This window comes from Garra rufa, chromosome 19, assembly GCF_049309525.1.
Source record: "Garra rufa chromosome 19, GarRuf1.0, whole genome shotgun sequence".
NCBI classification, from domain to species: Eukaryota; Metazoa; Chordata; class Actinopteri; order Cypriniformes; family Cyprinidae; genus Garra; species Garra rufa.
The window spans coordinates 19,264,449-19,288,200 of NC_133379.1; the positions used below are offsets into that span (position 1 = coordinate 19,264,449).

Sequence of the window (23,752 nt, forward strand, 5' to 3'; positions counted from 1 at the left end):
GTGGGCTTTGCATTGAAACATGCAGCGAAAATGGACTTGATGAAAGGATTAAGCCAGATTGTGCTTTCGTTATTAGTTCGTTTGACAGATGGCCCAAAACACAACTTTAAAGACCTTTTATGTTAGAAAAAGAAGTGTAAACATATTTTAAAAACTACACTTTTTTTTTCCCCAGAAGACCTATCGTTTCATACCGTTATGTGACCACGATGATATCACAACAGTTTTGCGGCCGCGATACCATGATGTTGATAATACCATTACATCCCTACCATTATGTTATCTTTGTTTCAGGTGTTGGCATCTCTTGATCATTTTCCCATTTTCCTGTGTCTTGATAGTGCTGTGTTTGTGTTAATCAGTCCTTTTATCTTGTATGTTTCAGAGTGTGCAGCCTGATGCGGCATCTCCAATGCATGTGAGTATATGACCACTTGTCTTATCTTGAGCCTGTCTAGCTGAAATAAAACAGAAATTAATTTAATGTGCTCTTCATTGCAGGGCCATAACTGGATCATTGTGTACAGCCGACCAGTGTATTTCTGCTTGTGTTGTGTGCTGATCTGGGTGTTTGACCTGGTTGGCCACTCAGACAGTATGCTGCCTTTCACCCTCTACGGGGTCACCTTCTTCTCAGCCCACTTTCTCCTCTGCGCTAGAGACATGCTCATAGGTCTGCTCCCTCACTAAAATCCAGTGCTTAATTGAGTTTTGTACAATATAATAATTTAATTATTCATATGTTTTCATTTGCAGTCTTCACCCTCTGTTTCCCCGTCATCTTCCTGTTTGGGCTTCTACCTCAGGTCAACACGTTCCTCATGTGTTTGTTGGAACAGGTTGACATGCACATTTTTGGTGGAACTGGTGAGACGTGTTGTACATTACTAATACTTTACAATAAGGTCCCTTCATTTAAACATTAGTTCATACATAAACTAACAATGAGCAATATTTTTATATAATGTTAAAGAGGTGGTTCACCCAAAAATAAAAATTCTGTCCTTAATTACTCGCCCTCATGTCATTCCAAACCCGTAAGACCTTTGTAAGATTTTTTTATGAAATCCAAGAGCTTTCTAAACCTGCTTAGAAAATAATGCAACGGACACGTTTAAGACCCAGGAAAGTATTAGGGACATTATTAAAAGAAGTCCATGTGACATCAATGGTTCAATCGTAATGTTGTTAAGCTACTAGAATACTTTTTGTGCGCAAAGAAACCAAACGAAAACAATTTCTTATCTATCCCTTTAACAAATGGAACTTCATTGTAAAGCATTACCACTATAGCTATGATCAACCTGCTCAACTGGTGCAGCATGGTTTGATTCCCAGGAAGCTGGCATACTGTACATCCCCTGTGATGTCTTGTCATTTGTGTGTTTCAGCAACTACAAGCCCCCTGTCTTCAGTTTATAGTCTGTTGCGCAGTATATTGGTGGCAGCTCTGGTTTATGGATTTTGCCTTGGTGCCATCAATGTAAGTGGGAATCTGTTTGTCTCTTTCACAGACGAACTGTGTTTATGGGTGCTTCCTTTACTCATTTTATGTGTTTGTGTATGTGTAGGCTCCATGGGGAGAAGCACATGTCCCAGTGCTCTTCTCTGTGTTCTGTGGCCTCCTTCTGGCCTTGTCCTATCATCTGAGCAGGCAGAGCAGCGACCCAACAATCCTCTGGTAAGCATCACTACACATTCATGATTTTCCAGTTATCTTACTACATCAACAGCTCTGATTGAGATGTAATGTTCTATGTTTTTTCACATTGTTCTCTCGGCAGGTCTTTTGTCCGCTCCAAGTTCTTCCCAGAGCTGGAGAGCAGAACGCCAGAAGAGCCGCCATTAGAGATTAAAGACCCTCTCCCAGAGAAATTGCGCAACTCAGTGGTAAAAGCACTCTCCATCTGCATTTTACAGTGCCTTGCAAAAGTACTCATATCTCTTTATTTTTGTCACTGCTGCCTTAGGTTAAACTGCTTTAAAAACTTTTTTACATCAATCTACACTGCATCATAATGGCAAAGAAAAAACAAGTTAACATCTTTACAAATTAAAAAAAATGAAAAACCTAAATTATTCCATTGCAAAAGTATTTATACCCTTATCTAAGACAGTTGAAATTTATCTCAGGAGCAATCATATTGCTTGTAGATGTTATTACACTGAGTAAAGTTAACCTGTGGCAGGGTATGATTTAAAAAGGCACACGCGTACTAATAAAATGTCTAACAGCTGAAAATGCACAGCAAAAACCAAGCCCTGAGGTAAAACAAACTGCCTGTAGAGCTCAGAATCCGTATTGGGTTAAGCCACATATCTGGAGAAGAGTCTGCTTTATTGAAAGTTTACAGAAGCATGTATATTCCTAGAACTGGTTTCCTGGCCAAACTGAGCAATTCATGGAAAAGGGCCTTGGCTTAAGTTATGACCAAAAACTTGATGGTCACTCTAGTTGAGCTCCATGATCATATGCAGAGATGGGAGAAACCTACAGAAGAACAAACATTACTGCAACACTCCACCAATCTGGGCTTTATGGTGGGTGTGGCAAGTAGGGCTGCACGATTTGGAGAAAAAATCTAATTGCGATTTTTCTGATCAATTGCGATTTAAAATGCTATTTACTACTATTTCATAAAAGAGCTACAGGTTTGATATGGTGGTTTTAACAGCACCAAAGAAAGACCAAGCATAATCACAAAGTATGCTACACTGTTCCACTGTTTATTTAAAACCTCTTAAACAGTGTTGCCTTTTTTTTAAATAAAGTTGTCAGTTATCATGACAAATTAAGAAAATAACTAAAGTATCTTAAATCAAATAAAATTAACAATTAAAATTATATAATAAAATGTTATTAAAATCTTTTATAATAAAAATAAATAAATATTATATATATATTATTTTATAATAAAATATAATTAAAATCTTAAACTTTTAGGAATCCAAACACACTGTAAACAATTTTACATCAGTAAAACACTGAAGATAACCTACATTTAAGAGACACTTTGTTGAGAAGTTGAGCCGCTGCTCCCGCTCATCTTTTCCAAATGGCGTTAACATTATTTGCTCAGTAAATGCAGTAGAGACCTGCACTCCTACGGGAGTATAGCGGGACCCGAGGCAACCGACTGCGGCGCGGGACAAAACTTGATGGGCGAGTGCGGCTGTTCGGGACGCGGGAAAATAAAATTATTTGCGGGACCCCCGCAAAATAGAAATATCTAAAAAGCAAAATATTGTTATTCATCTATTGCACAAAAGCAGCAAGAACAACTAGTATACAACTTACTGATTAGTAAGCACAAGGATAGGCAGTCATCAGAGGTGTTTAAGTTAGAATCCACTCACTGCTCAAACATTCTTGCACAGTGCTGAATATTGCGTGCTCACGAATTAAAACACACGAAGTGTACACATTGTGAAAGATTCATTGTTCATAATAATCATTGTGTTAGAGCTTTATGAGATCGCATATGAACTGAGATGTCAACTTTAGCTTTGTCTACTTGCATTCTGCTATGGATACACACAGTAGCTCATGCTTGCTCTTCTGTTAAGAATAACAGTGGTTTGTGAACGCTGATGCTTAGCCTATAAAACAAATATTTTATCAAGAGCGTTTATGCTGGGGTTTTGTGAAATTACGAGATGTTACAAAACTGTTTCATGTAAATTCAATTGATGTACTGAAAAAAAAAAACTATATAGGTTACTTTTATGCGGGCAGGAACGGGACAAAACATGAATGTCGAGGCGGGAACTGAACGAGATAAACATAGCCTATTTCTGCGGATGCGGGACTGAAAAATCCGTCCCGTGCATGTCTCTACATGCAGTGTTAAAATGCCCCCTATTGGTTAAACTCTGCATCAAACGTAATATAAGCATGAAGACCTAATATGCACATGAAGCGACCTGTCAGAAACGACTTAGATGCTTGTTACCACATTTGATAATTAATCGAAATAATCGCAGCTCTTGCGATTTGAAAATCGCACCCTTTCAAATCGCGATTTCGGTTTAAAAACGATTAATCGTGCAGCCCTAGTGGCAAGACTCAATACTCTCCTCAGTGAAGACATGTGAAAACGCATTCGGAATTTGCAAAAAAAGCAAGGGACTGGTACTGAGGGACTCATCAGAGTAGACGAAAAGCTCAGTGCACCAAAATATTAAGATAGCCTTATTGAAAACCAAGTCCAGACTGGGCAGAAGGTTCAACTTCCAACAAGCCTAAGCACAAAGCAAGATTGGTTTATACACAACGCTGAAAGTCCTTGAGTGTCCCAGTCACAGCCTGGGCTTGAGCCCAATCAAATAATTCTGAAGAAACCTGAAAATGTACATCTTTCCCCCATCCAAAGCTTGTCGCATCATAGCCAAAAAGACTTGAGGCTGTCAGTGTGCTTCAGCTAAGTACTGAATTAAGGGTATGAATACTTATGTAGTGTTATTATTATTAATACATTTATGAAGTTGTGAGAATTCTGTTTTTGCTTTGTCATCATGGTGTATGGAGTGTAGATTGATGTGGGGAAATAAGTGATTTTAAGCAGTTTAACACACAAAAATGTTAAACATTTAAGTGGTATGACTATTTTCGCAAGGCACTGTATCTTTTGCTAAATAGGTGTTCCATTGGTTTTTAAATGGCTCCTTTCTCTCTGATTCTGCAGAAAGAAACTCTTCATTCAGATCTGGTCATGTGCCCTCTTATGGCCATTATCACCTTTGCCATTAGTGCCAGCACCGTCTTTATTGCTCTGCAGGTCAGTAGGATTTACAGAATGTGATTTTGAGTCTGTTAAGAGTCTCATTGTGAGTTAAGAGTCCTCATCCAAGGACTGAACATCATTTCTAGTCTAGTAAAGATGAGAAGTCTAGTTCGTTTTAACTGAGTAATTTCCATAAAGAAGTTTTTGTGTTTTGTAAATGACTGCTTTTTTCTATTCTCTGCGGCGCTTTTCAGCCTGCTCTCAGTTTCGTCCTGTACATCTTGGCTGGGGTGGTAGGGTTCTTCACACACTACCTCCTGCCTCAGCTACGAAAACAGCTGCCCTGGTTCTGCTTGGCCCACCCTGTGCTGCGCTCCAGAGAATACAGCCAGTTTGAGGTCCGAGGTGAGTAGTCGAACCTACACGCACAAACTAATGTCTGAAAGTCTGAACAAGTGTAATGGGCTGATTTTTTTCCATCTCAGATGCTGCTCAGCTCATGTGGTTTGAGAAGCTGTATGCTTGGTTGCAGTGTGTGGAGAAGTATTTCATCTACCCGGCTGTCGTGCTCAACTCCCTCACCACTGAAGCTCACACTGTCAGCCAAAACCCTGACAAACCTGGAGCCTAGTAAGAACAAGAACATCCAGAATCCTCAAAGTCCTAGTGTAGAGTAAAGCACAACAGTAGCTGATGTTACTATTTGTTTTAGACAATTTTGAATTGAGTTTTTCAGTGTGGTCTCAGACTTTAGATTTCTGACTTGGACAGTGATGATATATTTTGTTTCTTCAGTGGCCGTGCCCTATTCATCTCAGTGGCTGGAATGAAGCTGCTTCGTTCGTCCTTCTGTGTCCCGTCTCAGCAGTTTGTCACTCTGTGCTTCACCGCACTCTTCTTCCAATTCGACTACCCACGCTTTTCACAGACCTTCCTCCTCGACTACTACTGCATGTCCATCCTCTTCAGCAAGGTTTGAGCATACATTCACATCTGTTAGATGCCTTTAGAAGACATATTCAATATGTGTGACATTTTACTTCGGTCTCTGAAGTCCACTTACAATGTAGTTCAAGTGTTATCTAGTTTGACCATTTTCACCTTACATAATTTTTATATTTACAGTCAAACCAAATTTATTCAGACACCTTGAACATTTCTCACATTATCACAATTTATTCACTATAGGTTAGAAAATGGTAATAAAATATGACAGGAGCTCAGAGTTAAACACTGTCAGAACAAATCTGTCTTGATAATCACAAATGAATTGCAGTCAAACCAAAATTTATGCACACGCCTTCGTTTCTAACACTTTTGTAGTTTATTTGCTATAGTTTAGAAAATGGTAATAAAATATGATAAGAACTCAAGAGTTCAGAACAAATTAATCTTGATGGTAACAAAACATGGTCAGGTCATAGTGTCAAATCAAATTTTGGTCCCAAATTTGTAGATTGTTTTTCTGGTAGTCCACTGTATAAAGAATTTTTGGTATATTATGTCACAGTTGACTTTATTTTGCTGTCCTCACTTGCATAAATTAACTATAGTGTCCTGCACCTACTATTAAAAAGATGACTGTACACTATATTTCAAAAGTTTGTGGTTGATCAGATTAAAAAAATAAAAAATACATAAAAACAAGTCTCTTATGTTTACCAGGGCCCGTATTCACAAAACATTTTATCTTATCACTAAGAGTTCTCCTAAATAGCAGTAAAAGTTTTTAGCTAAGAGTTTTCTCTTAACCTATTCACAAAGCTGCTGAGACAAACTTTTCCTAAGAAATAGAGAGAAGTCTTAAACTAAGAGTAAGTGGCAGGTTGACCTTGTTGCTATGGATGATGTCAGCATGCTCATTACCTATGCACACAGTGATTGGCTGATAGGGGAGGGGTCTCTGTCAGAGATTTATTCATAAAATATTGTAGAGGGCGATATTATGTTGCCATAGTGTTGTCACGGTACCAAAATTTCAGTATTCGGTACCAATACCATTGAAAATCCACGGTTCTCGGTACCAATTTCGGTACCAATGCAAAACACAATAACATATTAATTGAGCAACACACAATTTTTTATTAATAAAGTTGAACAAATAAAATGTACAAAAAAAAAAACAGTGCCATTCTTTATACTTACATAAAATTTTGTTAATTTTTTCCACAGGTTAAAAAAGTATTTCAAGGATTGTAAACATTTTAGTAATTAAATAACATCTAAATAAATTACAGGAATAAAAAAAAATGTAAACAAGTTTCACCCAAAAGTTGTCGTCATATTTCTGCTTCTGCTGAAAAACATCTGTACTGTTGTCTGTTTTGGAGTTCTCTGGGGTCTTTCATGATTTTCCTCAATCTGCAGCTGTAAAAAGAAAATATTATATACTTAAGTAAAGCAGTGGGCTAAGTCTGACCAGATGCGACATTAGATCATTGACACCAGCAAAAATATATGAATTTTCAGTAAATAACAAACCTCAGCTGTTATAATAAATTTAGATAAGATTACATATATTAAGACAAGTGTCTATCACGGATGAAAACTGCAGTATTAAAAACACTTTACAATTTTCATTTATTAGATAACATTGCCTAACAATAAACAGTAGTTACATGGCAATTATTCTTCGTGAGGTTAGGCTAATTTTAACATTTACTAATGCATAAAATCATGTTAATCTGTTAAACATGAACAAACATGAATTAATGTTGTAAAAATATATTGTTCACTTACTCTTAAGTTTATATTAGATGATGCATGAATTTGATCTTATTGTAAAGTATTACCAAACTAAACAGGGGATAAAAGGTGTTTTATTTGATTGTACTTTTATTTAATCCAAACTGCATTCATATTTATTATTAAAAAGCTTTTTAAACCTGCTAGAGTTATCCAGCCAAGAATAAGTCTAGAACGTTTTCTGACAGACTGATATTAAGGACATAAACATTGTTAACGACACATTTGTTCTTTCTCTAACACATATATTTTGGATACACAAGTCATTTGTGTAAAAAATAGTAAATACATCATGTCCTTATTTTTTTACTCTAACAAATGTTATAGGAACGTTGTTTCAAATTCATTAAGGCCAGCATATTAGCGTTAGCCGCGCTTATGCTAACGATTCACTACACAAACGGTGATGTTTATTTCAGTCTGACATTCAAATTAAAATATGCAATAATGTTCGTGACAGAAGCTCTAAATATGAAATTAAAATGAAACTTACCTTGCTTGAACTCTTTCATTTGATCGCGGAGTCGGTCTTTGAGGTGTTTTCTCCTTTCGAGAGAACCTAGACGACATCTTTGCAAATAGTTTTTTGATGATCTATGATGTTCGCTTTGTTCAGCCGCAAATCCAAAATATTTGGAGTAAGTCTGGCTCTTGTTTGTCAACAAGTGGATTCAGAGCCGCGGCATCAGCAGCACCACAGGTGCTTTAATGAAGAGAGCGCTACTGCGCAGTGCGTGTGTGCGCACCTTTTGTATAGCGTATCAAGAACCGGGTTGACCGGATAGTCGGTACCACCGGTACTTAAGAAAACCAGGTACCGTAACGTTTAAATTTTTTTAGTACCGACTTGGTACCGAAGTACCGGGACTTTTGACAACACTATGTTGCCATATTCAAATAAAGGTTTAAAAATAAAGATGTTGTCACTAATGTCAATTAGTGTCAATAATTAAACAAATATATGTTCAGCTAATTGTCAGCCTCTTACATGTGTGCATATTAGATATGCATAGTATCAACATTTTAATTGACCGACTAGAATAATCATGGCTGATAGATGACATCCAAACATAAAAGAAAACCGAACTGGACTCAAGAACATCTTACCCAACTCGTTAATGAAAACAAGGGTGAAATCAATGATCAACGAAAATCAAAAAATCCTAATGTTTCCCAGATTTAGGAGCTAGTTTTAGCGCTAAAATGCTTTGTGAAATACTCTTAGAACAAAAATTTGTGAGTCCTAAATTTAGGACTGACACGCCGATTATTTTTAAGCTATATTTTAAAATGTAATTTATTCCTGTGATGGGCAAAAACTGAATTTTCAGCAGCCATTACATTCTTCAGTCTCACATCATCTTGCAGAAATAATTTTATATGCTGATTTGGTGCTCAAAAAACATTGCTTAATGTTAAAAACAACTGTGCTGCTTGCTTTTGTGGAAACCATCATACTACTTTTTCAGGAAATCCTTTATACAAAACAATAATGTAAATGTTATTACTGTCAATTTTAATCAAATGAATGCTTCTTTGCTGAATAAGTATTAATTTCTTTAAAAAAAAAAAAATCTTACTGACCCCAAACTTTTAAAGGGTGTAATGTTTTTTTTGTTTTTTTTTTTCAATCTGCAGCAAGAATTTAGATTAAAAAATTTGCATGAACATCTAAGAAAAGCAATTACTCTATCCAAGTCATTCAACTGGCCACCATTTATTTAGAGGTTTTCACCATTATTAAGCTACTTTTATCTTCACTTGTTACTGGTTTACTTGGTATTTCAAAAGATGAAAATATTTACTTTAGGAAATGTTTAGGGTATGGTTACGTATTGTACACAGTATATTCAAACCTTTAAAAAGTCATAAATAGCATGTGTAACTTACACTCTTGCTGGAGTGTGGGTTTGTAAAGCAAAAGATGAAGACTGATGTTGCTGTCATCTCTCCTGTGTGTGAACAGCTGTGGGATCTGCTGTATAAGCTGCGTTTTGTGCTGACCTACATTGCACCTTGGCAGATCACATGGGGTTCTGCTTTCCACGCCTTCGCTCAGCCGTTCGCCGTTCCCCGTATCCTTTTCAGGCATTACTCTAACGCAGACGTAAATGCTGATCTCATAACTTTACCTGTTCTTCTTAATTCATGCCCAGTGGGAGTACTGTCATTTTCTTTAGCACAGCTGTGTATCATTGGTTTTGCACTGGGCCACATGTTCCTACTCAGCTCCTTTAGGTCCTTTAACTCTTGGTTCAATAGCTTGGTCCATAACTGTTTATTTTCCACATTTAGTGTGTTTAAAGTGTCTTTTATACATGTCCCTTAACTCCAGTTTTGCTCTCAGACTCAGCCATGCTGTTTGTGCAAGCTGTGTTTTCAGCTCTCTTTTCCACTCCTCTGAACCCTGTGCTGGGCAGCGCTGTTTTCGTTACTTCATACACCCGGCCTGTGAAGTTCTGGGAGCGAGACTACAAGTAAGCCTTTAGAAATCCTGAGCAGATGTCAGCCACATTTTTTGAAGACATCTTTTAAACTCTTAAATATAATTTGTTTCTTTCAGCACCAAACGGGTGGATCACTCTAACACACGTCTGGCCACACAGCTAGACCGCAACCCTGGTACGTGATAGTCTATCTGAGTTACACAGACCTTTCATCTATCTACTGTCCTCTTAATCTATCCTCTCATCTCCCCTTGTCTCTCGCTTGGATAGGTGCTGATGATAACAACTTGAACTCCATCTTCTATGAGCATCTGACACGCTCTCTGCAGCACTCGCTGTGTGGGGATCTTTTGCTGGGCCGCTGGGGAAACTACAGCACTGGAGACTGCTTCATCCTGGCCTCCGACTACCTCAATGCTCTCGTACACATCATTGAGATCGGCAACGGCCTTGTCACTTTTCAGCTCAGAGGCTTGGAGTTCAGAGGTGAGCCGACAGAAGAGCGACTGCAATACTATTTTGCCTGAACATTAGAATATGCTATTTTTAGATTTTAAAACAAACGGTTTCACAGACAAGGTTTAAAGGATAAGTTCACTTCCAGAACAAAAATTTACAGGTAATGTACTCACCCCCTTGTCATCCAAGATGTCTATCTTTCTTTAGTCGTTTTCTTCATATAGAGGAATTCAACGGTCCCCGCGAGTTTGAACTTCCAAAATGCAGCTTCAAAGGGCTCTGAACGATCCCAGTCTAGAAAAAATGGTCTTTTCCAGTGAAATGATTGGTCATTTTCCCAAGTAAATTAATATTTATATACTTTTTAACCAGAAATGCTCATCTTGTCTAGCTCTGCGATGCGCATGCATACTCTGTGCACTCTGGTTCAAGACAGGGTATGTCAAAAAACTTTCATCTCATTTTCTCCATCGTCCTTCATCGCTTTTATCTTTTTTTTGTAAAGGACGTTTGATCTCCTTTGCACATTCACTTTATAATTACTTCTGCAGCGATGTAGGATGATTTTGAAGTTTGAGAAGAAAACGAGATGGGAGTTTTTCAACATACCCTAACTGTATTGAAACCGAGCGCACAGAGTACACATGTGCAAAGCTAACAAGATGAGCATTTGTGGTTAAAAAGTATATAAATATTAATTTATTTAAGAAAAATACTGATTATTTCGCTGAATCAGACGCTTACTTCTTGGCTGGAATCATTTAGAGCCCTTTTAAGCTGTATTTAAATTGCATTTTGGAAGTTCAAACTCACAGGCACCGTTAAAGTCCACTATATGGAGAAAACATTACTGAAATGTTTTCCTCAAACACAATTTCTTTATGACTGAAGAAAGAAAGACATGAATATCTTGGATGACAAGGGGGTGAGTCAATTATCTGTAAATTTGTTCTGTAAGTGAACTAATCCATTAAGCCTAGTTACAGACTAAAATGTAAGCCTGAGCTGTTTCAACTGAATGAAACTTGCACTGATTGATCTTGAAATATGTCAGTGCCCTTGTTTTGTCTCAAGATGCACACCAGTAATTTTTTTTCTAAGAATGTTTATAAAAATGTCTTAAATGTTCTAATTAAACTATGGCCTAATCCTGGTTTAGTCTGAGCCCTGTCTCTGAAAACTTGCCAACTTTGTAAATGGTTACAGAGAAAAACACTAAACGAGTGAGGATCACACAATATCTGACCTTTAAGTTGTTCTGAACACAGCAGACTTGCCCAGAAATGTGTTTTGTTGCTAGGAGGCGCATGACAAATGAAAAAGTGTTCTAAAATCGGCTTAAAATGTCAGACGTGTTTGATTTCCTCCAACATGGTCTGGATCAAAAAAAAAAAAATCTGACTTTGTGCCCATTATATTTTATTTTTTTTGTGATATCTGTCAACTCCAACTGGCCAAAATTTATAGACTGGCTCTGGCTTTAGCCAACTAATGTTGCCTCTTTTGTTAGTGGAAGTTAGAGATTTCGGTTTATAAATTTCTAAATATGTATATTTGTTTTACACAAATGCATTAAATCGCTTCAGAAGGCCTTTATTAAGTCGAATACTATGAATACAATGCTTTCAGATACTTTAAAGTTTAATGTTTAGCTGCACCTGAATTGGGTTGAACAGGTTTTTCCTCTCTTCATTGTCTTTTTTTTTTTTCTTGAATGACTGTATTCAGGAACATATTGCCAGCAGAGGGAGGTGGAGGCGATCACTGAAGGGGTGGAGGAAGATGAAGGCTGTTGCTGCTGTGAGCCAGGTCATCTCCCCCACATGCTGTCCTTCAATGCAGCCTTTGGTCAGCGCTGGTTGGCTTGGGAGGTGGCAGCTACTAAATACGTGCTGGAGGGCTACAGCATTAGTGACAACAATGCAGCTTCCATGCTTCAAGTATTCGACCTGCGTAAAATTCTCATCACATATTATGTCAAGGTCAGTTCCTCTCAGATGAGCGACTCAAATAGAACCTTTACTGTCTGAGATGCAGAGCAGTGACCCAAGTTTGTCCTCCACAGAGTATCATCTACTATGTGACCCGCTCGCCCAAACTGGAAGAGTGGTTGGCCAACGAGACGGTGCAGGAAGCGTTGCGGCCCTGCCTCAGCCCTTCCTACGTGGATAGTGATCCCACCTTCAATCTGAATATAGATGAAGACTATGACCACCGTGCTTCTGGCATCACTCCCTCTTCCTTCTGTTTAGTGTACCTGGAGTGGATCAAATACTGCAACAGCCGCAGACAAACGGTATTTTAAAGATTGCCATGCCTCACCTTTTTGATGCTTTGGTGTTGACAGTTGCTGACTTGTGGTTTGTTTACAAGGGAATTAAAGAGGTTACTCAAGGTATGTTTTTGTTTGGTCTCCTGTTACAGCCAGTTGAGAGTGAGAAGGATTCCCCTCTGGTCACACTGTGTTTTGGGTTGTGTATTCTGGGCCGCCGAGCTCTGGGTACCGCCTCCCACAGCATGTCAGCCAGGTAAGTGTTTAAACCGATTACAGCATTTTTGCTTAAGCTGACAGCTTATGTTATTTAAATGCATTTTATTATTTAAAGGGATAGTTCAGTCATTAATTACTCACCCTCATGTCGTTCCAAACCTGCATGATCTTCGTTCATCTTTAGAACACAAATTAAGATCTTTTTGATGAAATCTGAGAGCTTTCTGACTCTGCATGGACAGCAACGCAACAGACACGTTCAAGGCCCAGAAAGGTAGTAAGGACATCGTTAAAGTAGTCCATATGAGATTGACAGTGGTTTATTCGTAATGTTATGAAGCTACGAAAATAATTTTTGTACGCAAAGAAAACAATAGATTAGCGACGTTCTTAACTTTGGAACAACATGAAGGTGAGTAATGTCAGGGTTTTCATGTTTTTGGTGAACCTATCCCTTTAAATGCATCATGCAACAGTTTTGTACAATAGTGTTTCTACTGCTGCGTGCCATAACTTGATTGGTGGGCTGCACACCAGCTTTTTAAAATCTGATATATAGGCCCTACCTATATATAGAGTGTAAATCTGTGGGAAACATACCGATATATAAACGTGTATGTTTCGTACAAAAAAACTTTTCAAAACTTTGTACACACATAATTCTCATTAATCCAAACAGCTTTCACAAAGAAGTAAGCCGTTTTACATTTAATGTGACTTTTTTTTAATACTCCTCCAAGAGGATTAGTGTGATTCTTACCAAACTGTTGAGTCTTTTATATCTTCAATTTAATCTAAATCAGTGTACCTAGGTTAGGTCATGGGGGCTGACCAAATGGGGCCTCATTTATGAAGCGTGCATACGCTTATATTTGATCTTACACTTGTATGTATGTGGCAGTGGCACTGTAGAGCTTGGGCCTGTCATTGTTGCATTTATTTATTTTTAATCATTTTTCTGCATTTCTTTACTCATATTGCTAGTTGCTGCATAATAACTCCTTGTTTACATAAATTTTCTCAGGCTTTAGCTTTGTTAGACATGGCCACTTTATATCACTGCTGCTCATGAATTTGCATAAATCGCATAACTTTCAATGACCTCCAGTCTCTTTCTTGCTGCAAATCACAGTGTGAATGCCACTATAAACCATTTTTATTGGCAATAGGTCACAAACATTTATTTAAACATGATTTTCTTTCTTTCTTTTTTTTGTATGTTGGAGATTGTGTTGAGCTGATTCTCTTTCTTATATTTTCAGCTTGGAGCCCTTTCTCTACGGCCTTCATGCTCTGTTCAAGGGTGACTTTCGTATCACCTCTCCTAGAGATGAGTGGGTTTTTGCAGACATGGATCTGCTGAACAGGGTGGTGGCTCCAGGTGTACGAATGTCCCTCAAACTGCACCAGGTACAGCTTAGGCATTCATCATCCGTTCCTCTAGACATCATACTTTAATTAGGTTTCTAGGATAACACTGTGATATTTTCATAGCTCACACTAAAATGGACTTTTGGTGTGGTACAGTGAACATCACAAGCTTTATAAAGTAAAAGTACCCTGATGATGATGCAATTATGGTCTCTTGTTTACTCCAAAGGATCACTTCACCTCTCCTGATGAGTATGAGGACCCAGTGGTGCTGTACGATGCTATCACTGCTAACGAAGAGAAGATGCTGATCTCTCACGAGGGCGATCCTGTGTGGCGCAGCGCTATTTTGGCTAACATGCCTTCTCTGCTTGCTCTCCGCCATGTTATGGATGACGGCAGCGATGAGTACAAGATCATCATGCTGAACAAACGCTTTCTCAGCTTCAGAGTCATCAAGGTGCTTTGCTGCAGAAGCCTGTTTATTGGCATGCACAGTGTATCTTATCATGGCATTGGTGTAAATAATCTCTCTGTTGCTTCCTTCAGGTGAACCGGGAGTGTGTACGCGGACTGTGGGCCGGACAGCAGCAGGAGCTGGTTTTCCTGCGAAACCGGAACCCTGAACGCGGCAGCATCCAGAATGCCAAACAAGCCCTGAGGAACATGATTAACTCATCCTGTGACCAGCCCATCGGGTACCCCATCTACGTTTCCCCACTCACCACCTCCTACGCCGGGGCCCATGTTCAGCTACGTTCGGTCTGGGGAGGCCCCATCAGCCCCCACAACATATACACCTGGTTCATCAGCAGCTGGGACAGGTTGGGCGTCACAAACATGCATTACAGCACATTTTAGATGTCTAGAGTTTTTATTTATATGCTTTCTGTTCTCTTCAGGCTTCAGAAGGGTTGTGGTGCCGGATGTAACAGCGGAGGAAACATTGAGGATTCAGACTGTGGTGGCGGCTCTACATCCATCAGTAACAACCCTGCAGCTCATCCTCCCCAGAACACAGTGTCCAGCATCCCTCAGCCTCATCCCATGACTGTACAGCCCTCAATGGGTACGACACCTTCTTCTCTTGTACTGTTAATGTATCATCATCCACCTCCGATCAATAAAGCAGTGATGTGTGCACGCTGTAAGTTTCACTCTTCCCTTCCTTTCTCTAGGGACTGACAACCCTGTTGGACCTTCTTGGCCGCTGCATCCCCAGCCCCTCCCACTTGCCCTGCTTAGCCAATCAGAGGGTAGGATGGATGCAGGGCTGGTTAGCTCCTTGCACCGCACCTCTTCCATCCATGGGCTTTTGGGGCAACACTTGTCCAGCTCGCAGCTGTCTTTCAGTAGTTCAATGGCCCTGCCGCCTGCAGACCGCTTCTGCCCCAGTAGCCTGCAGGACAACCCCAGTCACAGGGCATCTCAGAGAGGCCTAAGCCTGGGCCAGGGCAGCGGGCTGCCCTATGAGGCCCTGTACAGCAAATGGAGTCTGCCAGGGAGGAAAGGATTCAACGGACCTGCTGTAATGGAAGGGGACGGCTCAGCATCACAGAGCATACGCACACAGGTTAGGACGCAAGCTTACCCACCAGATCTATCAATACATAAGATATCCTAAATTCACCTCTATGATGGCCTTGTTTTAATTTCTAAATTAAACTTATTTTTTGAGTGGCATACAGTCGGGTGGTGTAACTGTCTGGATATCATAAAGAAAATCGATCAATAATTTGATACTTTCATTTAGCAAGGACATATTGAATTAAAATTGACAGTGAAGTTGTACAATGTTACAAAAAACTTTGACAAATACAAAGTCAAAGAACAGAATTTCAAAGAATCCTGAAATTCATCATGGTTTTCACTTAAATGTTAAGTAGCACAACTGTTTTAAATGTTTCTTGAACAGCAATTCAGCATATCAGAATAGGGGCCAACCAATGTGTTGTAGAGGTCGACCGATATTGGTTTTTACCGATACCGATAGCTAGGTTGGACCACACTGGCCGATACCGATTAATTAACCGATAGTTTTTGAAAATGGATATTGAAGGGCAACTAAAATAGTGCTCTACTATTTAAAAAATAAATACTAAACCATACTTTGTAAATGAATAAAAATATTAATAGTAATTATAAATTGATCATTAAAGTTATTTCATAGTTCATTAATGTTAACAAAATGAACTTCGAAATTTAACAATATATCAGTAAATGTTGAAATTAACACACTAACAAGGAACAACACTTCTATTCTACAGCTTTCATCAATCTTAGTTGATGTTACAAATGGGCTAATTGTAAAGGGGTGGGAATCTTTACATTTTAACAATTTTTTTATTATATAAGCAGGCTACTTTTTAAAACAATTACTTATTTAAAATTAGTGTTCTTTAAGTGTCGGCAAGTTTACAGAAATAGTTATTGTTTTTTTCTTTTTCGTTTGATTATTACTGATGAGATCAGACAGTGGCTGCTTTAACAGGCTGCATTCAAACAAATGCACAGATCTATTTCGATGTATCAGATGTTTTGTCCTGCTCTGAAAACATAACTGACTGTGTGTACATCAGTTTCGTATAAAAGTATTTGAAAATCCAAGTGCATTTAACCGCATCTGCAATCAAGCTTTTTAGGACGAACAAACACAAAGAGCAATTGAAAGTCTGTCAGTGCATCTAATAGTACTGCATTGCAAACGGCAGAAATGAAGGCACATGTAAAGTAAAAAACTGCGATTGATAGCTCACACTGTCAAACAATACACACTTAGCTCACTGTGCAAATTCTGTGCAATGAAGCCAGCCGCGTTTCTGGTGCGCAGGCGTGCCATATGCGGGAAAAACACAAGCTCATTGAAGAGATGATTGAGGTGCGTCTGAGATGAAACCGAACAAAAGCGCAGCGCTGCGTTGCGCGGACAACTTGCAGGTATCACACACACAGGACTCGTTGTGTAGTTCAAGCAGAAATCTAAAACAGTTTATTTAATCACCAAACGGGCAAATGTTTACTTCAAGAATGATCAAAAAAGCGGCAAAGGTTAGTTTAAACAGATCAAACGGAAAGAGAAAGTGCGATCTATATTGCAGCCATTTCAGAAACAATTTCTTTTCTGTTTTACATTTATGTTTAAATATTATTTGTTTTTGTTTTGTTTCAGTTTAATATGTTAATTATAAAAGAAGTTTGTAATTTGTAAATGTCATAAAGGACGTGGTATGAATTGGACGAAAACACGCCGGGGGAATTGGAGAGGGTCAGACACAATTTTTGACCACTTCGTACGTTTTTATTTGTGGAAAATCCCTTCTTTAACGAATTTCGTTTTGTATAATTTTTATCTTAATTTTTAATAGATATTTTTGTTGATCAGTTATTAAAATCAAATAGGAACAGGAAAATGGCATTGTGAAATAAAATGCGTAACAAGATGCAAAACCACTCTTCAACGGCCTGAAGAAAAGGCTAAATCATAAATTATAGCTCTATATGAAACATACAGACTTAATTAGAGCTACAGAAATACAAATAGTTTGCTTAAATGTACAATACTCAATTTTCCAGCCCAGGGTCAAGTCTTTATAAACAATGTGGGACAGATGTGTAATTTAAACTATGGCGCGCTGTGACTGATTCTGTCGGCTGAATGAACACAGTTTGCTTTCTTACGTCTTAAATCTGCAACTTTGCTGGCAAAGAATATGAACAGCTGGATATAAATCAATACAAATATATGGTAACAATCCTGACATTAAACATTGGTCTGAGTTCTGGGACCTCTCATACTCTATGACAGCGGAGCGTGAGCCGCTTCAGCAAAGAACGCAACCCCGAAAAACTATCGGCAAGGATTTTTGCCGATAACCGATAGTTCGGCCAATCAACTATCGGTGCCGATTAATCGGCAAAACCGATACATCGGTCGACCTCTAATGTGTTGTTCAGGGCTGATAATTGATATTTTGAACTGCTATGTTTGGTGTAACAATGAAAGTTAATGTCAAAATTAATGAATAACAAGGGCTCTGACAAAAGCTTTTTAAATGCTTTTAAATTATTTATCGGCAAATCAGTTTTGAAAATGCTTAATATTGTTGATAATCAGTGGGTCCCTATATCAGAATGATTTCTGAGGACCACGTGACACTGGAGACTAGGGTAATGGCTGCTAAAAATTCATTCAATTACATTATAAAATATTGAAATGGCAAGCCGTTATTTTCATGTGTAACTTACTGCATAATCACAGCTTGTTTGCATGAAATTAAAATTTAAATGTTTTGATGTGGCTGTTGTGGTTCGCAGTCATAGTGCCAGCAGATGGCAGCAGGAAATGTAACGTGCAACAAATGTTAAAATAGACTTTTTATATTTACCAGTTTAAATACATGTGCCTTAAATGTATGTGGCAGTGGTACTGTAGTGCTTGACTGCCGTCATTGATGTTTGCATCTATTTTTTTTTTTTATCATATCTCATATTGCTAGTTACTGCATCATCACTGTTTGTTTGCATGAAACTAAGCTTTTTTTAAATTAATGCAAAAACTCTTTAAATTCTTTTAAATTTATCAGAAAATGACGATAAAAATGCGTACTATTACCACAGATAATTGGCCGACCCCTATATCAGAATGATTTTAAAGGGTCTTGTGACACTGGAGACTGCAGCAAAGGCTGCTCAAAATTCAGCTTTGCTGTCACAGAAATAAATTACATTTGAAAGTATATTGAAATGACAAGCAGTTATTTTAAATTATAATATTTTTTACAGGTTATACTGTTTTGATGTGACTGTTGTGGTTCACAGTCATAGCGCCACCAGCTGGCAGCAAGAAATGCAATGTGCAAAAAAGATGTTAAAATAGTCTTTTTATATTTACTAGTTTAAATACATGTGCCTTAAATGTATGTGGCAGTGGCACTGTAGAGCTTGGGCCCGTCATTGCTGTTTGCATCTATTTTAATCATATTTCTGCACCTTTTCACTCATTGCTAGTTACTGCATAATCACTGCTTGTGTCTATGAAATTAAGCTTTTCTTAGCCTTTTACAATACAAAAACTTTTTAAATGCTTTTAAATTATTTTATCGGCAAATCGATTTTGAAAATGACAGATAAAACTGCTTAATATCGCCCCACCCATAATTGGTTGACCCCTATTTCAGAATGATTGTTGTGACACTGGAGACTTCAGTAAAGGTAAAAGGCAGTAAAAGGTTCACAGTCGTAGCGCCACCAGCTGGCAGCAAGAAATGAGACGGGCAACAGATGTGAAAATAGTCTTTTTATATTTACTAGTTTAAATAAATGTGCCTTAAATGTATGTGGCAGTGGCACTGTAGTGCTTGGGCTCGTCATTACTGCATAATCACTGCTTGTTTGCGTAAAATTAAGCTTTTCTCAGCCTTCTGCAATGCAAAAACTCTTCAAATGTTTTAAAAATGATCACCAAATCAGTTTTGAATATGAATGTATGTGGCAGTGGCACTGTAGTGCTTGGGCCCATCGTTACTGCATAATCACTGTTTTTTTCCATGGAATTAAGCTTTTCTCAGCCTTTTACACTGGCAAAACTCTTTGAATGTTTTCACATTTTTATCACTAAATCAGTTTTGAAATGACCGATACTGATAACCATAAAAATGCTTAATATAGGCGGCGATAAACGGTCAACGTCAAGGATCATGTGACACTGGAGACTGGAGTAATGTTTGCTAAAAATTCAGCTTTGGTGTCACAGAAATAAAAATAAAATTTTTAAATATGTTGAAAGGGCAGCAGTTATTTTAGGTTGTAATATTATTATTTTTTTTTTTACAGATTGTAGTGTATATTTTAATCAATAAATCTTTTGTGAGCAAGAGTGACTTCTAAAAAATCTAAATGACCCCCGCATTTTGACTAGTATTATGTGTATATGTAAATATTAATAACCCATTTATTTAACTTTTTCTTGTTTTCCCAGCCTTTGCAGCCTCCCCTCCCTGTCCTGCCCTCTGATGTCAGCCCAACACTGGATCCAATGGGAGCGGTCATACCCTCTGAGACCACGCCCCTTACATCATCAGACCCGCCCAGTGCACGGGACGAGTCAACAGAACTGCCTTTACTTGAGCACCTCCGCTGAGCCTGCACAGCATGACCAGTACAGCTGGGATCAGACGACCCCATGGTCATCCTCGCCATCCAAAGAGCGTGAGCCGGGAGGAATTCAAGCTGACCTTATCAACCCTTTCTATAATTAAAGCATATAGGAGGTTTCTTGCAAGTATCCTTAATAAACACATCACCAGATACAGAAGCACACAAGAAGAGTGCTGCGTTAAGTAATGAACTCCAGACTAAGCTTCTTGGCTACTGTTCTTTGGCTAGCCAAAAAAAAGTGGCCAGTCAGTGCAATCTTAAGGGATTTCTTCTTTCCTTTTTTCTTCTTTTTGCATAATGAGGGTCAGGTCATCAAATCAAAGCGAATCTGTGACCTGTACCACCAGCAGTAACAAAAAGGGAACTCTCTCCTCTCCTCTGTAGCAGCCTTAAACCCACTCAAGCTTTTGTTTTTACCTTCCCTTTGATCAAAAGCCACATAAACCACTGTCCTTTCAAGACCAAAGGGCTCCGATTTGATTTCCCCCTCACTGAGCTGTCATTTCGTAGCTCACGCATTCCAGCAAAGACATCCGATCGAGTCGGCAGCCCGTCACACGTGCTCACGCTCTGAAACGACAACCGCGACCGTTCTTCAGCGAGCTTCAGGGATAAGACTTGAAAATACTCGCTCACATGCACACCTCCCTTGGCATCTGGTGCTCCCTACATAGTTTACAGCTGGCTCAGGTGAGGACGGAGAGGCCTGAGATTTCTAGGACAGAGTAGACGTCATCTTCTGTACACATCCCACAGGAGCTACCTTCTAAATTCCTAAACTGCTCCCTACCGAATGGGCTCTGATGGTGACGTAGTGGGCTGATGGAGCACATGAGGGCTTCCTGGCCTCCCATCAGGCTTTTTCCTGCTGCTGCAAGTGCCTGCAGTTTGTCTCCCTCTACTGCAATACTACTGCTACTGCACCACCCCTTCTACTACTAATAGAACTAACCAAACTACTGCTTCGACTTCTTAACTCCAGCGTTTTAGTTGGAAGAACTTGATGGGAAATAAAACAATTAAGATGTACCTATTCTAAAGATTTCTGATCTCAAAAGGAGATGGAGTGGCTGTTTTGTGCTGGACATGAGTGAACTGTAACCTTTCCCCCCCATTCTTGAATCCAACTGATCGTGACTAGCTAATGCCCTATCTTTGTGTAATACAACTGGAAAGTTAGATGTCATAAATATCTGCTGTTAGGCAAACAAAGCTCAGACCGCCTGCTGTGGAAAGCAGGGCACTTACTGCCTCTACAACAACAACAACAAACATATCAAACGCTCGCAGTCAAACAATACACCACTGACATCAGCCTGGAATAGCTGCGGCGTGTCGATGTTAAGGAGCTTGAAATTTCCCGTGAGCTGTTTAAAGTGGTTTTTTGATTCCGAAAGCCATTCGGCGCTTCTTCACCATACAATTTCCTAGCTTAAAATGATTGACGTGGCTGAGCTGCACTCTGAAAAACGGCTTTGCGTCGAACGATACGGTTTGAGAGTCAGCATCCGAGGGCCGCCATGGGAAAATGGTGCCTTACGATTTGACAAGACAGTGTTCAGGTGGAAGAAAGGGATTTTTGCTGGAAATTTTACACTGGTTCCACAAAGTAATGCCGTTTCGTGATAATGCGTTTTTTTTTTTTTTTTCTGCTGAGCGTCCCCGTTCTTGCTCGATCAACATCACATTTTGATGTGATTTGAGCCTTTAGCTTCGTTTAGTCCCAGTAGAGGCAGTTCGCACCGAATTGATCACTTAAACCACCGATTGTTAGTAGGTTTGTAACACTGAAAGTGTAGAGTCTCTCCGCCCGTCACAGACCATATCACAAGTTGTTTGAACACTAATCACCATTATGCATTCTCTAGGCCGTCTCAAATCTCTCATGTAGTCTGCCAAGCAAACCTGGCTCGTTTATGGCTTCTCGCGATGGACTTCAGTAGCTATCGAGCGTTTGGTTCGAGGCCGATCCATCAGGACCATTTCTCTCATCTTTAGGGTGACTTTTCCAAAGCAACAGGGAGTACTTCTCTTACTGGGAGAAAGCACAAGTTACTGGATAGTCTTGGGTGTCAGTGATTTAAAAAGGATCTAACCAATCTCTGCCATATATGTACAGCATGTTTTGTATATAAATATATTTAAAATATATATATATAAATCTATTTTATTATTATTGGATTTCTGGTTATTTTTCAATGGAGGACACTACTTTGAGTCTTAGGGGAGTCACGCTTCGGTGTATATCTGTGCTTGCGGAGGGGTCCGACTCTCTCTCTCTCTCTCTTGACATAGAATCATGAAGTCTGGGGAATGAATCAGTTAATACTGCTTTTGCACAACTATTGTAAAATAGTACACAACATCCTGTATTTTGTTTTTCTTTTTTTGTTTTCTTTTTTAAATTTTAGTTATATGGGGGATTGTTTTATTTAAAAACTGTTATTCAATATTCAAAGTTATGTACAGTTTTTTTTTTTATGTGATTTTTCTTTTTCCCCTCCTATTTAAATTAAAGCTTTTTTGTGTCATTGTTTGCAAAACAGTCATTTTGTGAATTCGTTGGTCTCTTTCCCGTGGTATTAACTGCCATGTTAAAATGCATGTAGAGGGTGGTAAATTCAGTTTCAATTTAAGTTATTTAATCTATTTAAGGTTTGGGATCAGTAAGATTTTTTTGTTTGTTTTGTTTTTTTTAATAATTCTCTTTATGCTCATCAAGGCTGCATTTACTTGATCAAAAATACAGAAAAAACTGTAATATTGTGAAATATTATTATAGTTTCAGCTAATGGATTTCTATTTTAATTTATTTTAAAATAATTTATTCCATTGACGCAAAGCTGAATTTTCATCAGGTATTACTCCAGTCTTAAGTGTCACATCTTCCTTCAGAAATCATTTTATTGGTCAATTGTTTATTGTTCAAATGATCTATGTTGGCAACAGTTGTGCTGCCAAATATTTTTTTTTGGAACCTGTGATTCTTTTTTTCAGGTTTTTTTGATCTTTCAGGGTAGCGCTTAAATGAAAATTGTTAGAATAGCCAAGAATCAGCGATCTCCACGTAAAACTTTTCGGGCAAACCAAACCGTAAGTCATAGAGACTTGAAACTTCGAGGGATGGTAGTACTCACACCATCTACAACGTCACCAATGCTGCAGCGATCAAAAGTACGGAATTGCTCAACTCCTAAACCATTAGTCGCAGGCTCAAGGTGTCTTATGTCGTTGGAATCCTTTGCGAACTAGTCCTAGGTTTTTCACCCAATCGGAACCAAACCAGTGCAGAAAGATTCTCTGGAGAGTGAATATCAATAATTATCAAAAAAAAGTTTCACTTTTGACTCTGACGCAAT

The 23,752-nt window shown here is 38.6% G+C and overlaps 1 protein-coding gene across 1 annotated transcript in view; it reads left to right on the forward strand.

The window, feature by feature from the left end:
* The window catches only part of LOC141292467 (pecanex-like protein 3), a 35,389-nt gene extending 12,477 nt beyond the window's left edge, over positions 1-22,912 (forward strand). The window contains exons 11-33 of the mRNA XM_073824485.1: positions 386-418; positions 502-673; positions 757-867; positions 1,392-1,483; positions 1,572-1,681; positions 1,785-1,890; positions 4,686-4,778; positions 4,979-5,129; positions 5,210-5,354; positions 5,520-5,697; positions 9,436-9,544; positions 9,817-9,946; positions 10,033-10,091; positions 10,187-10,402; positions 12,104-12,357; positions 12,441-12,671; positions 12,800-12,903; positions 14,129-14,276; positions 14,467-14,697; positions 14,787-15,061; positions 15,140-15,306; positions 15,416-15,810; positions 20,215-22,912. Coding sequence (XP_073680586.1) covers positions 386-418; positions 502-673; positions 757-867; positions 1,392-1,483; positions 1,572-1,681; positions 1,785-1,890; positions 4,686-4,778; positions 4,979-5,129; positions 5,210-5,354; positions 5,520-5,697; positions 9,436-9,544; positions 9,817-9,946; positions 10,033-10,091; positions 10,187-10,402; positions 12,104-12,357; positions 12,441-12,671; positions 12,800-12,903; positions 14,129-14,276; positions 14,467-14,697; positions 14,787-15,061; positions 15,140-15,306; positions 15,416-15,810; positions 20,215-20,376 — 3,672 coding nt within the window. The 3' untranslated portion in view covers positions 20,377-22,912. The remainder of the gene's footprint in view (positions 1-385; positions 419-501; positions 674-756; positions 868-1,391; positions 1,484-1,571; positions 1,682-1,784; positions 1,891-4,685; positions 4,779-4,978; positions 5,130-5,209; positions 5,355-5,519; positions 5,698-9,435; positions 9,545-9,816; positions 9,947-10,032; positions 10,092-10,186; positions 10,403-12,103; positions 12,358-12,440; positions 12,672-12,799; positions 12,904-14,128; positions 14,277-14,466; positions 14,698-14,786; positions 15,062-15,139; positions 15,307-15,415; positions 15,811-20,214) is intronic.
* Positions 22,913-23,752: the final 840 nt, after the last annotated feature.